The sequence below is a fragment of the Microcaecilia unicolor genome, chromosome 1 (genome assembly GCF_901765095.1).
Source record: "Microcaecilia unicolor chromosome 1, aMicUni1.1, whole genome shotgun sequence".
In the NCBI taxonomy this organism is placed as follows: Eukaryota; Metazoa; Chordata; class Amphibia; order Gymnophiona; family Siphonopidae; genus Microcaecilia; species Microcaecilia unicolor.
The window spans coordinates 135,205,467-135,223,369 of NC_044031.1; the positions used below are offsets into that span (position 1 = coordinate 135,205,467).

Below are 17,903 nucleotides of genomic sequence, written 5' to 3' on the forward strand. Positions count from 1 at the left end.
CTCATTTGAATGGGTATCACAATTTTGCAAGTTAGTGCATCAGCTTTCTTGTCCTGGTTTGACTCTGCTTATCTAACCAGCCCATCCCTGATTCCTATAGAGTGTGACTTTCATCTGAACCGGTTCACTAAGGGGTCCTTTTACTAAGCTAACAATTAGTGTGCTGTAAATGATAAGTCGCCCATAAGAATATAATGGGCCTCTGATCATTTAACGTACGCTGATTATTAGTGCATCTTAGTAAAAGGAGCCCTAAACCCTAAAATACTTTTGCATTTAAGGTTTAGGGCCCTGTTTACTAAGCAGCTTTATAGGCGCGTTAAACATGTACGTGCGTTAACCATGTAGGCACCTACAATATCCCTATAGGCGCCTACATGGTTAATACGTGCGCTAATTGTAGGCGCATTAAAAATGCTAACCCGCCTTATAATACAGGGCCCTTAGACTAATTGTTTTCTTTCAAGAAATGTGTTTTTAGCAACTTCTGTGAGAGGATTTCAAAGACAGTATCTTATCTGTTTTAGGGTCTTCCTGGAAACCCTGGACATGGAGGTCCTACAGGCAAAGAGGGTCCTGCTGTAAGTATTCATGTCACTGTTTCTGAAGGACATTTTTTAATTAAAAAAAATACCTGGATATACCTATCTTAGAATTTCTTTATTTATTTTGCCAATTGAGTAATAAATAGTAACACTGAAAGTATGTGCTGTCTTTTCAAACACAGATAAGTACTAGTAAATTAGGATGCCTCACTCTATATTATAGTATAATCTACTCACTCGCTTTTTTATCTCCCTATTTACAAAGCTGCGCTAGTAGCTGTCGGTGCGCTAATGCTGACACAGCCCTTCACTTTGAATGGGCTGTGTTGGCATTGCCGCATGGCAGCCGCTAGTGCAGCTTATTAAACAGGGGGAGTTAATGTTTAATGTCATTAATATTTGTATTATAACTATTATTAATAATTATTCATAGAGCTTTAAAGTGAAATACCATTTGAAATAACAGTGCTTTGAATAGTAATTTTTGTTTTAAGGGTCTCCAAGGTAGTGAAGGTCGTTCCGGCCCTGCAGGCCCAGCTGGTCCAAGAGGAGAGCCTGGTAGCACAGGATTCCCTGGTCCATCAGGCCCTAGTGTAAGTAAAATTCAGTTTTCATGTTCCTAAGAAATATGCATCATTATAAGGTCAACTTTTTCTTTGACATTCCATTAAAAATAAAATTAGAGGAAACCCAACAAAGTGATTGGGTAGACTAGAGATAATGCCCTTATAATTTTAAAATGGAAGCTTTTTAGACTATCAAGACCCAGTGAAAGAGATCGCATGTGCTATTATTTCTAATAACTGCAATGTGTGCCAAAGCCAGTAACTGGAATAACCTCATTTTGGTTATGTTGTAAACACAACATAAACAGCAACCCGGTCAATATTCAGCCAATGCCAGTCAGTGGATTTTAAGCCTCTGACAGCCGTGGACTGAGTTATGCCTGAATATTTAATGTGGGGCCTTGTCTGGGAATCAGCATTAAACATCTGGGTCAGAGCAAATACTTGGAAGTTATTCAGTCACAGGCCAATATTCAGACCAGAGCCAGGTACCCTATCCTAACTTCATATGCTTACTTACTTGATCAGTGGAATGTGTATCTCCACTAATTGATAAATCCAAGCTCTGCTCTGCCTCCTGGAACCACCCCAGCATTGACCAGACTGTACTGTGGCAATTGGAGGAGATATTCAGTGGCTGAATATCCCTTCCTGGCCCGCTCAGTGTAGTTTAACAAGGCAGGACCCTCTCCTACCTGACTAAAGCCTTTTGAATATTGGGTCCAACCATTTTATAAATGTTTTTCTTAATTTATATACCTTATTTAATTAAAGAATAATATGCCACATGCCTTCATGCCAATACATCACTTTTTCATCTCATAAGATACAAACTATTACCACAAGAAAATCTGACACTTGATTTGAGCATGCAAAGAAATTCTCAAAAATGGTGTGTAACTGTACTAAGAACATACAGCATGTCATGATATCAGAGCTCAGACAGTTTACATCACAGTTGATTTTGTGAACATACCAGCTTCAAACCTTTAGTAGCTTACTGTAATTACAATGTATATGTAAGAAAGCATCATTTTACTGCCTATTCAGTTTGTAAACTACCTATGAAACACATCCAATGAACACCAAGTTTGAAAAGAAATATGTTTCATGAAAACCTCACTCATAGCCTAGTAGTAAAATCATACCCTCCGATATTTAAAATATTTAACTGACCAGGAATGGCTCCTGACCAATTAAATAGCATTTAAGCATCTAACCAAGGATATTAAACGGGAGATAACCAACTATCTCCCACTGAATATCCTGGTTAGCAGCTAGCTGGTTAAGTTTGTATATTCAACACCTAACCAACTATGTTGAGCAGTCAAAAGAGGCCACTTAAATAGAGGCCTATCTTTGACCGCTAAAAGGTTAACCAGTTAGAGCTGAGTATCAGCATAGCTCATGGGCGTAGTTTTGGGGGGAGGGGGGCAATGTCCCCCCCCCCAAACGAGCTGCCACCCCATCCCCAATCCCCGAGCCGCCGGCAGCCTCTGCGAGAAAGCAGCACGCACGCTGCTTTAGACCTGCCCCCGGAAGCCTTTCTTTCTCCTTCAACTTCCTGTTCCCTTGCAGGCGGGAAGCTGTAGGAGAGAGAAGGGCCTCCGGGGTAGGTCTAAAGCAGCGTGCATGCTTCTTTCGCTGAGGCTGCCGGTGGCTTGGGGATTGGAAGACGGGGAAGGGTGATACCGGGCACCACTGGAAGACTTCGGAGCAGGAGCGTAGCCAGTCTTCGGCGGGAGGTGGTCCAGAGCTCGAGATGAGGGGGCACATTTTAGCCTCCCCCCCCCCGGCACTGCGGACCCCCCCCATTTTTGACCCCGCTACCGCTGCCACCACCACCTTTGACCCCCCCCCGGCACCAACCCTTTTGACCCCCTTCCCGCCGCCGCCAACCCTCCTCCACCATCGCTGTCGGGTACCTTTGCTGATCTGCAAGGCTTCTGTTTCTGTGAGTCTGACGTCCTGCAGGACATCAGACTCACAGAAACAGAACGGATCAGCAACGCGGCCGCAACGGAGAAGAGGACTTTGGCTGGCGGGGGTTGGGGACCCCCACCAGCAAAGGTACCCGACGGCGGGGGAGGGTTGGCGGCAGGAGGGGGGTTGAAGGGTTCAGGGCGGGAGGGCCAGGGCCAAATCTACAGGGGCCCATGGTCCCTCGTAGCTACACCCTTGCTTCGGGGGGGCGGGGGCAGCGGTAGAGAGACATGCCCCACCCTTTGCCCCCCCTCAAATGAAACTGTCAAACTACGCAGATGGCATAGCTGGTTATCTTTTTAGCAGCCCAAATAAACCCATCTATGCAATGCCACTTGCCAGATACGGCCCGGAATGTTCTAGCCGCCGCCAGCTGAATATGTGCCCCAGCTATCTCAGGTTAACATTACAACTTTATTTTTCTCATTTTAACTTGCTCTTTTTTAATATAGGGTGAACCTGGCAAGAATGGTGAAAGAGGCAATGCTGGATCTACTGGACCAAGGGTATGTTTGCTATCTAATATATTATTCTTTATATTCACTTGTAACGTTACTACTTATAGATCAAAAAATATGGTCTGACTTTAAAAATGATTAGTCATAAAAAAGGTGCATAGGAACAATTTTTTAAATGGTTCTGTTGGATGTAAAATGCAGTTGGGGGCCTTTTTACTAAGCTACTCTAATAAATGGGCTTAGCTAACTGTAACCCGAGATTTTCCCACACACTAAGCCCCTTTCTAGTGCAGCTCATAAAATAGGCATTTTTCTAGTAGTGCTAAGGTGCACTGAAAAACGGCCTGCGCTAGTGTAGGCACGTGTTTTGGACGTGCATCCATTTTGGGTCTGAGACCTTACCGCCACCCATTCACTTAGCAGTAAGGTCTCACGCGTTAACTGGGCGTGTACACTGCTGATTACCGCCCGGTTAGCACCGCACGTTTGAAAATGAAAAAATATTTTCTGACATGTGTGAAAAATGGAATTACCGCCCGGGCCATGCGGTAGCCAGGTGGTAGTTCCAAATTGAAGCGCATTGTGGGCACTTAGGCACCAGCACGGCTTAGTAAAAGGGCCCCTAAATTTCTTAGCTGTGCACTAATGTTAGCATTAGCATGCAGCCATTTAAAAATAATATCACAGAAGCACTTATCACCTCCTATTTAGGAGGCACTAAGGGATCCCGCATTATGGACATGCTAACCAGTTAGCATGGTGGTGATGTCAGTGTGCTAACTGAATAGTGCTTCCACATTCATTCTTTGTCCCGACCCACTCCCTCCCCCCAAAAATAAAAAAATAAGCACTGCGCACTTAGGGGTCCTTTTACTATGCTGCGGTAAAAGGGGGCCTGCGCTAGCATCAGCGAATGTTTTGATGCGCCCTGAGGCCCCCTTTTACCACAATGGGTAAAAGGCTGTCTCTTTTTTTTTTAAAAGAAATTGCTGTGCTGAAAGTGGCTCACTTACAGCACGGCCATTTTGGGGGGAGTACATACCGCTACCCATTGAGGTAGTGGTAAGGGCCACTGCACTAACCCAGCAGTAATTGGGCAGCGCACGGCACTTCCTGATTACAGCCGTGTAAGCACTGGTGCATGCTGGGGGTGGGAACCAGGGGCGTAGCCAGACTTCGGCGGAAGGGGGGGTCCAGAGCCCGAGGTGAGGGGACACATTTTAGTCCCCCCCCCCGCCATTTTTGACTCCTCCCGCCACCACCTTTGACACACACACATCCCCAGCGCCAACCCTTTCGACCCCCTCTTCCCGTTGTCGCCAACTCTCCCCTGCCGCCACCGCCGCTGGGTACCTTTGCTGGAGAGGGTCCACAACCCCTGCCAGCCGAAGTCCTCTTCGGCGCAGCCGCGTTGCTGATCTGCAAGGGCAGGCTTCTGTTTCTGTGAGTCTGACGTTCTGCACATATGTGCAGGATGTCAGACTCACAGAGACAGAAGCCTGCCCTTGCATATCACAATGCGGCCGCGCCGGAGAAGAGGACTTTGGCTGGCGGGGGTTGGGGACCCCAGCCAGCAAAGGTACCCGACGGCGGCAGTGGGAGAGGGTTGACAGCAGGAGGGGGGTCGAGGCGGTTGGCGGGGGGGGGGACCAGGGCCAAATCTACAGGGGCCCATGTCCCCGTGGCCCCACGTAGCTAAGCCCCGGTGGGAACTACCACCAGGCTCCTGTGGTAGCCCGGCGGTAGCTCTGGATTTGTACGTGGCAAACCAATTGCCACACATCCACCCTTTAGTAAAAGGGCCCCTTAGTGCGCACAAATAACAAAACTAACAGAATGCTTTAACGCATCCTGCGCTAAGCCTGTGTTACGGCTTAATGCAGCTGTTTTCCAGAGCATGCTTTCTTTCAGATTTTCCCTCTTGTGTGGCAATAGGGGCCTGACCATTTCCAGAGTTTAGTTTCAATTTCAAGTCTATTTGATAAAGCTCAGAAATAATCATATTCAATCTAGTTGTGTTGGGACACTCTGCTGATTTTGAAACTGGCGCCCTCGCACAAATCCTTTCTGATTAACACATAGTACCCGCTCCTGGTTAATGTGGAAACATTTAGCACCTCCTAGTTAGGTGGCACTAAGTGGTGCCACATTAATGCTACTTTAGTTGGTTAGTGTGCAATATTTGCCCTGACACACCCATGACGTGAAAAGCACTTAGGGGTCCTTTTACCAAGCTGTGGTAAAAAGGGCCCTGTGGTAGCTGTTTTTGCCGTATGCCAGGACCCTTTTTACCGCAGCAGGTAAAAAGCCCCTAAAAAAGACATGGCCATGCGGTAAGATTATTCTTACCGCATGGCCTTGCGGGGGGGAGAGCACTTACTGTCACCCAATAAGGGATCACGCTGTAACCTGGCAGTAACTGGGCAGCGCACTACCCGATTACTGATGGGCTAGCGCCGTGCTAGAAGTTTCAAAATAATTTTCTGTACTGCCGGAAATGGCACGCGCTCAAGGCAGAACTACCGCCTTTAGTAAAAGGGCCCCTTAATGCGTGGTTTACCATACACTAACTGCAAAAATATCACAAAGCCCCTTAATGAGGCTCTGAGCTAGCAGTTACCATGCGGTAAGCTGTGAGGTAAGTGCTTAATGCTATTTAATAGAAAGGCCCCTAAATGCATCACAATGAATACTAAAACTTTTACATAGCAGCAAAACCATTATTCTTCACTAATCTCACATTCAGAGTAACGGTAGCTCAGTGGCAGGCTTCCTGTTTTGATTCCTGGATCATATCTTCTGCACCCTGAGATGGCTAGGGTTGGGCATACTGCAGAGGCAGCCTTCAGAGCACTTGGGGTAATCAGTAAGGGCTGGCACAGGGTGGCTGGTGACCTGGTGCATGGTTTATGACCTCAGGATCATTGCTGTAATGACCCTGCCTAGGAATAGTGGGAGAGCGGGTCTGTTAGATAAGGAAGAATAGTTACAAATGATGACTCATGGCACTACAAGTCCATCAACGGTTCTGATTGATTTAGAAGAAAAAAGAGGAATAACCTGCCCAAAAAAAAGAGAGAAGAGTTAAAAATTATCAATGTGGGCTACTGTTAAGATGGGTTATTTTACCACAAGTCATGGTCTTTTAGCACAGGATCTCATTTTATGCAACAAGACCTTGTGCTAAAAGTGCATAACTTGTGATTAAAAATAACGGTAGCCTACATTAATAACGTCCCACAAAATTTCACTTCACAATTGGCTGAAGAAAAATCAAGTAATAAGCCCCGATAAACAATATTTTAGACTAATCTATATAGAAGATTGACAACAATTCTTAATCCAGTAGGAGTAACTCATATCCAGCTTTTTGCCTGATTCACAGAGGCTTTTTCCCATTTTATGTTTGTGGAAAAGACCTTTTTGAATCAGACCCTTATTATAATAGCCAAAGTTGATTATTACTATTGTACAGTCAAACTGAAAGTCTGCCTTATTTATGTGAAAAGGCTATTTTTTAGTTCACCCCATGGCATTGCATATACTATGAGATAACATAGTAAGTGATGGCAGATCTTAGACTTGAATGTTCCATCTAGTATGCCCAATAGTCACACTCATTATCAATTCATGATTAAATCAATAATAAATAATGTTATTATATACTTGATTATGGTCTTTCTTTGGCATTTCTATGACATACACCATAAAAGTCCATCCGGCTCTGTCCTTATATTCCAACTGATAGAGTTGCCATCAAAGCCCACTCCAGCCTGTTCGTCTTGTTATTTGTGGGACACAGACCGAAAATGTTTGTCCAACACTGTCCTCATGTTCCAGCCACTGAAGTAGCTGTCTAAGCCCTTTCCAGCCCATCCTAAACCAGATTGCCATATATGGGACACAGACCATACAAGTCTGCCCAGTATCAGCCCTAGTTCATCACAGACAGAGTCGCCATCTAAGCGTCACTCGACACATCTACACACATGCAGCCATTTAAGTTTAGATTTTTTTTATACCTTCCATTTTCTAATTAGTGATCCTCTGTTCATTACACGCCTTTTTGAATTCCGTCATCGTTTTTGTCTTTGCAGCAATAAATGTTTTACATCGATGGGCTGCTAGTAACTGCAAGCTGTCTTGCTTTTAATAGGAATTATATCAACTACTCATCCACAGATACAAATATTGAATGTACTATTTCTTGTCTATTAGTGTTAGTTACAATCACAAATTAGAATATGATGTTAATCATTAAACAAACATGCAATTAATTCTCTAACAAAAAGGATCATAACATTTCTGAATTAGTGATAACTAATGATTGTCCTGTGTTTGATCTCTCTAGGGTGCTCATGGCCCTGATGGCCACAATGGTGCTCAAGGTCCCGCTGGTATTGCTGTAAGTAATAATATCTATATTGATAATATAGCTGTCACTTTTTCCCATTTTAATGTATAAAATGTTCTATTGTTAAATGTTTATTTCCAAACCAAAAATAATTATTTCTCATTTAATAGGGAGGTCAAGGTTCAAAAGGTGAACAAGGTGCAGCTGGTGCTCCTGGCTTCCAAGTACGTAAACAAATATTTTTCTAACGTCAAAATTTAAAAGCTAAGTTCTTCAGGAGCAGCCCAATGACAAGCACTGTCATACAGAGAATCTGTGTTTGATTCCCAAATTGGCTAGGGCTGGGGATGCTACAGAGGCAGCACAGTCCCTTGATTGCAGGGAGAGAGTCCCCTAGACTTCAACAATAATACCTAATGGTCCCTAATGGCCACAGTGACACTGAAGGCTCACTTAGCCAGATTCCAGAGGAAGTCACAGCTTGTAGTCCTTCCCAAGGATCATTACAACAATGGCTATGCTAAATTTGGAGGGGGGTATGAATCTGGGGGACAAACCCCAGGCAATTGTAAATGAAGGCCCATAATACTGTGGCCAGGAAGAGGCCATTTTGAATAAAGCTGGAAGTTCCAAATAGTAGGAAGAAGACTATGAGGTAAAAAATGAAGCACATTTTTTCTACATTAAGAAAACACTAATACTATCATGATTGATGATACATGTAATTAACAATTTCAAGTTATATCAATTAACTTTATTTACAAATAAAAGTTGATTGTTTATTGATATCTATCTTTCCTTCTTTAAATCCAGGGTCTTCCTGGACCTGGTGGTCCTGCTGGAGAAGTTGGCAAACCAGGAGACAGGGTGAGTAGAAGAAAGCATTGTGACGCATGTGTACTACAGAGTAGGTCTATACGCATGTGTTTCAGAGTGTTACTTTACACAAATGTAAGACATGTTTTTGTAGTGTAGTTTTGTTCAACTTGTTCACATATGTCAGTATCTACTTATCATTTTAAGGAAAAAATAAGCAGTCTGCTTGAATGAATATGTGAACAATGTGGTCTTTTTACCATCCTTGATTATAAACCTGTAGATCAGTGGTCAGAAATCTTTCATGAGAGTGCAAAAAATCCTCAATAACATATCTATTTGCACATAGGCAGTTCAATCATTGGGTGCCCACATTTATGTGCTACTTGTACATAAATGTACAGAATCCCAGGACTGTTCCAGGTAAATATACACTTATGCAAATAAGAGGCAGCAAAGCAATCAAGTTCTATTCTGTAAGGCTGTGCATCAGTGGCGTATGAGGGAATTCGATACATGGAGCCCAAAGTTGTGCGCTGAAAAAATTGAGTGCTAAGCGCCATTCCATAAAGAGAGCACACCCTTTATAGAGCAGCATTCAACACAGATCTGGTCCCTCTTTTGAGCACCATACTTATGCCTGCCAAAAGCAGGTGTAAATACCAGCATCCAACTTAGGAGTGCTTCTGGCGAATTCTGTAACCCTGTGCCCAACTTTTTGAAATGCTCCCTTTTTCACGGATAGCCAGCTATGTCACCTCTATGCGCTAAGTGCTAATATTCAGTGGTGATAACTGATTATCTTGCGTTGAATATTAGTGCTTAGCCAGCTAAGCACTATTTAACCAGCCAGGAGCCATTTCTGGCTGGTTATATAGTGTTGAATTAGGCCCTCTCTACCTAGCTCTTGCAACATCAGCTTCTTCATTTTTTTCTTTCATCCACAGTTTTAGAGAGGACCAAAATCTTTATGCCCTAAAATAAATAGAATCTACCAAACAGTAAAACATTTCATCCTCTGCTCTTATTTCTGCCCCCACAGCCATAGTCCCTCAGCACCTCAAAATGTTTTTCATCATTCTTAAGAAGCTCACCATCTGCAGCCATTTTTCCTTTTTCTTGGGCTGATTGTATTGATACTAGGAGCACAACTGAAGAATTAACAGAACAGTTAGCATAATTAGGTCTCACATGGACCTAATTGGGGCACTATGTACAATACGGTTTCTCCTATATTGAATCTTCTGTTTTACTAACCCCCTTGCTTACTAAGCCACACTAGCAGCTGCCACACAGCAATGCCGACACAGCCCGCTCAAAGTGAATGGACTGTGTCAGTATTGGTGCATGGCTGCCACTAGCTTGGCTTAGTGAACAGAGGGATAAGTTTTCTTCCCATAAACACAGATGAAACAAAATACCTTTGGTAAAACTGCTTAAAATTATGTATATGAGAAAATGTTAGTATGTGGTCTCTTCATTTTTATTAGCAATATTTAAATAGTAACTGAACAAAATAAAACAAGGATTTTCTGTTTCCTACAGGGTATTCCTGGTGAATTTGGTTTGCCTGGTCCTGGTGGTCCAAGAGTAAGTTTTCACCTATTGTAATTAATGTGTGATCATTATTTTCATACTGTTGGCTATCCTGTATCTCCTATTGTGAAAAGGTGTCCTTAAAGAGCTGAATGTAACTTATACAGTTCAATCATGACCCTTTTGTATTATCTTTTAATGACTCAACAAAACAGAAGCTACTTAAATGAGCATCCAAGATCATGGGGCTCATGTATCAAAGCACTGTTTTGTTAGGCCAAACCTAAAATGATGCATGTTTTCTCAAGATCCAGTGTGTCTATAAGAGAGCAATCCAACCATGAGCTATGAACAGCTTTCAACAACCCACCATAATTAACCCTGAATTTTGAAATCTCATGCAATAATTCTAATTTGTCTTCTGCAGGGTGAGCGTGGTCCCCCTGGTGAAAGTGGTGGTGTAGGACCTGCTGGATCTTTTGGATCCCGTGGTCCATCTGGTCCACCTGGCCCTGATGGAAACAAGGTAAGACACCAAAATATTTTTTAAGGTGCTAGAGATTAACTGACAATGATATACCTCTGTTGATCGACAAACTGTCCACCTATTATTCTATGCATGGATGTACACAGGGAATTTTGGAAGGTTTGACTGTGTGAGATGAAATAAATTCTGTTAGTTTAATATAACATAGAATTGTCGTCTTTTATAAAGTAAAATATTGAAAAGCACATAACAGGTGTAATTAATAGTTGTTTGCTATAAATTCATAGATTAATAAAAGAAATATCTTTTTACATCTGCCACAAATAGGAGTAAATTCTACATATGGTGCCAAAAACTTTAGTGCCGAAAAAGTGCTATTCTACAAAATGCTCTTAAAGTTAGGCATGGTTTGTAGAATAGCGCTTATGCCCAGGAATCGCCCTAACTTTAGATGTGGCCATTTGCACCACTGCCCTTATTCTCTAACTACGGGGGTCTTTTACAAAGTGTCAGTAAGCCCAATGCGGACTTACCGAATGCTAAATCGGTAGTTCCACCCTAAGCGCATGCCATTTCCAGGGGAAAAAGAAAACCCCAGAAATGGCTTGCTTCGGTAACCCAGCGGTAATCAGGTTAATGTGGGAGCTCTTATTGCCACTGGTAAGAGTTCTTATACTGCATGGTCATGTTTGTCTGGGGGCTTTTACCTGCTGCAGTAAAAAGGGCCCTGGCGCACAGCAAAAACAGCCCCCGCCGCTAGCACGGGTCCCTTTTTTCCGCAGCTTGGTAAAAGGACCCCTATATGTGTAACTTAAAGGAATGCTCGTGATTCGCCCATGACCCGCCTATGACCCTCGCATTTCCACACCCTCTCTTTTGACTCCCACATAAAATTTACAGGCGGATCCTGCACCTAAATTTACATGCGTACATTTCAATTAAATCTAATTAGTGCCAGTAATTGCTTGTTAAAAAGCTAATTATCAGCACGAATTAGTTCATTAGTTAATTAAATTGTGCATTCAAATTAGGCATTTTTTAGTGTCTTTTATAGAATCAGGGGGATAGTACATATTTGTAGCAATTCTATAAATTGGCAGCGCAGTCTAGGTGCACTAAAGCTGTGCGATTAGTTCCAATTCTATAGCGGCATCTTGGTGCCAAGATTCCATTATAGAATACTAGTGTACGATGGCAGTGACATATCCATGTTTAGGAATGCCCTCTTATGCCTTGTCAATGGCAGGCATAAGCTGATGCGTCAAGTGATGCACGTAAGTTTTAGTATTCAATAAATTATGCACATAACTGGGAGACATGCTTATGGCCTGTGTATGCTGCGCCCACATGTACACCCCATCTTGCTGTTACCTTATAGAATAGCACCTAGTGCACATAAGGGTCATTTTACTAAGCTGCGGTAAAAGTGGCCTGCAATAGTGTGGACGCATGAAATTGGGGCACACTGGGCCATTTTTTACCATGACTTGGAAAAAGAGCAGTAAAAGAGCAGTAAATGGCTGTGCGGTAAAATCAAAAGTAGTGCATGGCTATTTACTGTCTGAGCCTCTACCACGATCCATTGACCTAGCAGTAAGGGCTCACAAAGTGCGGTAATCAGACAGCACACGCCAATGTGGCTGCGCTGTTGATTATCGCCAGGAACACTCCCTGAAGTAGAAAATAGAAACTTATTTTCTACCGCAGGAAACAGCGCACGCCAATTTCAAAACTACCGCAGGGTACCCACGCTACCACTGCATAGTACTGATTTGGCGCACGCTACCCAGTGGCGTACCAAGGGGGGGCGGTGGGGGCAGTCTGCCCTGGGTGCACACCGCTGGGGGGGTGCCATGCGCCTGTCTGCTCAGCTCGTTCCGTGCTCCCTCTGTCCCGGAACATGTTACTTCCTGTTCAGGGGCAGAGGGAGCATGGAACGAGCAAAGCCAACAGGCGCGTGGCACACCCCCCCCCCCCCCCCCCAGCAGGTAAAAATGCACCCAGGGGGGGTGTCCTTTCGCCGAGGGGAGGTGTGTCCTTTCGCCAGGGTGAGGTGGCCTTTCGCTGTGGGTGGGGGGGGTCACGCTGCATCCGGGAGGGGGGCACATCGGCAATCCGCCCCGGGTGTCAGCCACTCTAGGAATGCCACTGACGCTACCCACCCGTTAGCCCTACTGCTGCTTTGTAAAAGGGCCCCATAGGCACCTAACTGCCAATTAGTGGCACCTTTGATGCTCATATGTGGTGCATACCTCTAGATGCCAGTTTATAGAACTGTCCAGGTTGAGGAACAATTTCAAAACAGGGCGCCTAGTCGGGAAAGACACATAGGCATATTCTTTACATGGCATAGCTAGGTGGGGCACGGGGGCATGGGCCTCCACAGATTTAGTCCGGGCCCCTGGTTTTGCTGGCAGGGGGTCCCCAACCCTCACCAGCCGAAGCCTTCTTCAGCACCAGTCTCCAGTGCACCGCGTTCACTGATCTGTGCTTCCTTGAGTCCTGACATCCTGCATGTTCCTTTAAGTGAAACTGAGCATGCTCAGTTTCCCACTTAAAGGAACGTGCAGGCACGCCGCGTTCACTGATCTGTGCTTTCTTCCTCCTGACATCCTGCACGTTCCGGAGGCGGGCTAAAATGTGCCCCACCCCCACACACTTTGGGCTCTGGACCCCTCTCCCGCCGAGGTCTGACTATGCCCCTGATACTTTACACCTATTTTTTAAAGAAAACACCTATATATCTTTATGAAATGACCCCTGGGAAAACAGATGCCCATATTTGCACCTGTTGCCAGGCAACTGTAGCTGTGTCCATTTACATGTTAATAAGAATAGGTGCATATGAGCATTTTTAATGAAATATGTGCCAAGCCTGTCCTCAGTCTACCTTTCACATTCTCTATTTAATTTTAAACAACTACACATCCCTAACAGAACCAGATTTTTCTAATATTTTGAACAGAATAGTTTCCTGATCATGTTTTGTGTTGTTATCTCTAGGGTGAAGCAGGTATTGGTGGCCCACCTGGCGCTGTTGGCCCAGCAGGCTCTGGCGGAATCCCTGGTGAGAGGGGTATTGCTGGTGGTCCTGGAGGTAAAGGAGAAAAGGTAGGTAACTGTACACAATTCACGTCACAAAAATACTCTTGAGCAGTTAAACTGATAGCAGCTATTGTACTTTGAGCAGAATTTGCAAGAAATGAACAATATTTTTTTCAAAAAGTAGTATAAAATATATGTATTGAGAGCACCCACCTATTTTGTATCTGCTGTTGTACACTGAAGACCCAAGAAGATGTACATCAGCATGAGTACTTTTGGAAATATAAGTTGAACTTGACAAGGGCCTTTTTACTTAGCTGTGCTAAGAAATGAGCTTAGCACTTCCTTAGGCGGGTCTATCCCCTGTGCTTAGCTTATTTCTAGCACAGCCATCAAAAAGGGCTATTATTTGTTAACATTAGTGCAAAACCATTTTTTTAAAACTTATCATGGGAGCACTTACCATCTCCTATTAGAAGGCGCTAACGGCTCCTATTTTATGGCTACACTAACTGCTTAGCACATCAGTGATGTCAGCACACTAGTCGGGTTTTCAGGATATCCACAAGGAATGTACACGAGAGAAATTTGCATACATTGGAGGAAGTGCATGCAAATCTGTCTCATACGTATTCCTTATGGATATCCTGAAAACCTGACTGGCTGGAGGTCCCTCAGGACAGGTTTTGAGACTTCTGCATACCCTTCTAACCAAGCTGAGGAGAACAAATTTTAGATAGGCACCTGTAGGCATTCTAATTGATACTCTAGTGGCTAGATTGCTTTAAAAAATTATCCTTACTATGCAAATCTGTCCAGTGAAGCACAAAAAAGCCAGAGCTCTATGACACCTACTTACTAACACTTTGCACATGATGATGGTATTATCACTCATTATGGGTTAGATTCAGTAAATGGAGCCCAAACTTTGGTGCCGAAAAAAATCAGAGCTCAATGCTATTCTATAATGGGCACTCAAAGATGGGCATCCATTAGAGAATAGCACTGAGTGCCAATTTCAGCGCCCAAACTTAGGCGCCAGGACTTACGCCTGCTGAAACCAGGTGTAAATCCCGGTGCTCAATTTGGGCGTACATCTCCAGTATTCTATAATACTGTGGGCAAATCTCAGGCACACCCCTGACCCACCCTGGCTCCTCCCATGGCCACACTCCTTTTGGGTTGCACACTATGGAATTTGGGCGCACAGTATTATAGAATAGCGCATAGAAAGATGTACGCCCAACTCCAAATTGGAGACAATTAGTGCCAATTAGAACCTAGTTGAGGAGTTTCCAACCCAGTCTTAAGGGCATACCCAGCCAGTTGGGGTTTTCAGGATATCCTTATTGAAATCAATGAGGAGATGTGTTGGTGGTGGGGTTTGGGCATTCCCAGAACTTGGACAATTTCTGCCGTAATGGAGAAAAAAATTAGAGCTGCAGTGGGATTTGAACCTGTGTCCCTTGTTTTATAGCCCACTACACTAACCACTTGGTTACTCCTCTAACCTGTTTGTTGCTTTTTTCAGAATGGCTATAATACCTGCAGCTGACATACAGCCTGAGGGGATCTTTTACTAAGGTGCGCTCACGTTTTTAGCACGCGCTAAAATTGGGCACGCGTTAAATGTTAGAGACACCCATAGAAATGCATACGCATCTCTAATGTTTAGCGCACGCCTATTTTTAGAACACTAAAACATGAGCACGCCTTAGTAAAAGACCCCCTGAATTTCCTTTCCAGTTTCACTTTCAAGGGAGAGGGACTGGGATAGCAACCTCTGGGGGATTATGGAGGGATCATGCCTTCATCCCTCCAGTGGTCAGCTGCTCAATTAAAGCAACATTTTGTAACTTGGTCATGACTGAAACAGGTCTAGATTTTTTTTTTAAAAGTCCTTTTTTAGGCATGGGCATTTCTTCCCATTCGAAATCCCTGTTGGATGTTCTACTTTTGGGCCCTCCCTAGTCCCGCCCAAAACAAGACCACAACACACCACTTTACTATTTGGATGAACTGCAGCATGAAATGTCCAAATCAGGATTTGGACTTTTTTTAGGCATTTTAAGATATCCATCTGCTTTGAAAATGAGCACCATAACATGTATAATAATAATAATAACACATACATACATACATACATACATACTAACAAAACATGCATAATAATAAAACACATTAGTAAGTAATAACATACCATACATAATAATAATAATAATAACTTCCCCTCATCTTTACACTTAAAAACACTTTGTTTCATGAACTCATCCTTAATTACAAAATGCAATGCTGCACAAAAAAAACTGATTCCCTGTCTGAGTAATGCATCTCTATAAAGGGGGAATTATTAACATGGGCTACAGCTAGAATTTGTTATTTTACTGTTAACCCATAGCACACGATAGTGATAAAATAACACGTCTTAACTATAACCCATGTTGATAACGATGTCACTTAATTGTACAAGAGAACAGTTGCAACCAGCAAGCAAATTGTTTCCTCAGACAAAGGCAATAATTTTCAAAATAGCACATTTATCATTCAGGTTTTCCAGAATACTAAAAACTAACTGCTGAAATTATTCTAATGGAAGGTGGGGGGGTGGGGGAGGGAGTTTCTGAAAGTCAAATGAGATACTTGTGAATTTGCATTTGAAAGTATTAAAGTTTTGCAGTAGAGCTAAGTGATGGATTTACTTCTTTAAAGTCATACATAGAAAGTATGGTATATTGATGAAATGAAATAGATTTTGAAAGGTACAAGGAAAGCACTCAACCGAAAGAAACGCAAGAGGAGATGCTACATTTCTGATGCATTGAAAGCGACCTTTAAAATGTCTTTTTTTTTTTTTCAAGGGTGAAACTGGTGCCAGAGGTGAACTTGGCAACCCAGGAAGAGATGGTGGACGAGTAAGTATTATTAGGTCTTTTTTTATCAATAGTTGAGGAACTGCAATGGTTCTGGCAATGGATGGGAAATACACTGAGTAGAATATTATGCACATATTGCTTTGATCAACCAGGAGCTTTCAAAGATACCATTAATTTCAATGAATCTGCACTGCTCAATGACAGCTAGTATTTGCAGTGAGGGTGTTTTCACAATCATGAAGTTACCAATATCCAGCAGCCACATCTGACCTGCTAGCTTGGGGGTAGATAATCAGTATCCAAATTCACAATGAGACCTTAATTGCACTGACACCACAGTCTTTGGTAACACAATTCTTCATAAGGCTCTCTCTGGACGTGCATTAAGATATCATGTAAGGTAAGCATTATGAATGCTAAATATAGAATGAGAAAGTGAGAAACCATCATCTGATATGAGGTATCAGTATTTACTGGTACTTGATAGTGAACTGTCATATAACCTAGCATGTATATGAGAAGGCATGATATATCAGAATAGTGAGATACCAGTTGAGATTATTGGGTGCTTCGTTATTGAAATTATCTCATTAAAGAATGTACAAATGTTCTCTCTTGAAATTTAGGGTCCTGCTGGTACAGCTGGAGCTCCAGGTCCTTCAGGTGGTCCTGGTGATAGGGTGAGTATGTAAATAATTGCTGCTTGCTTTGAAATAATGTATTGACTGATGCAAATACCTATTAAAAATTAGAGTACCTGTTTAACATTTTTGGCACTATAAGACATAATAGATTTGCTCTACCTCTAGAGCAGTGGTCTCCAACATGCGGCCCAGGCAGGTAATTTTTGCACCCCCATATACAATAATGAAAAATTGAATTTGCTCACCTAATACATTTGATACAGTCGGGAGGCGAGTAGTGAAAAAGCCCTGCAAATCTCCACTGGGTTGCTGTGCCTGCATGCCACACGTGGTCACATTGACCATGCTTGCTCGTCAATATAAGGCACACGCTACCCAGCAGAGTAGGACTGCTAGTTATGCAATTAGTTATCTGGCCTGATAAATTCAGGGACCCCCCACAATACTAATCCTATAATACTGCAGTCACCTGGCTGACATTCAGTGGCATGGTCAGGGTATTTTCCACTGAATGTCAGTGGGGAAGCTGGCCAGTGTAATTGAACTGAGCAGGAGCCTCTCCAGCCCCATTAATCATCTTGAGTGTCAACCTAAAT

General features: G+C 43.2%; 1 protein-coding gene across 1 annotated transcript in view; it reads left to right on the forward strand.

The window, feature by feature from the left end:
- The window catches only part of COL1A2 (collagen type I alpha 2 chain), an 83,022-nt gene that overhangs the window by 32,662 nt on the left and 32,457 nt on the right, over positions 1 to 17,903 (forward strand). The window contains 11 exon segments of the mRNA XM_030200610.1: positions 528 to 581; positions 1,040 to 1,138; positions 3,547 to 3,600; positions 7,904 to 7,957; positions 8,077 to 8,130; positions 8,720 to 8,773; positions 10,268 to 10,312; positions 10,686 to 10,784; positions 13,749 to 13,856; positions 16,649 to 16,702; positions 17,290 to 17,343. Coding sequence (XP_030056470.1) covers positions 528 to 581; positions 1,040 to 1,138; positions 3,547 to 3,600; positions 7,904 to 7,957; positions 8,077 to 8,130; positions 8,720 to 8,773; positions 10,268 to 10,312; positions 10,686 to 10,784; positions 13,749 to 13,856; positions 16,649 to 16,702; positions 17,290 to 17,343 — 729 coding nt within the window.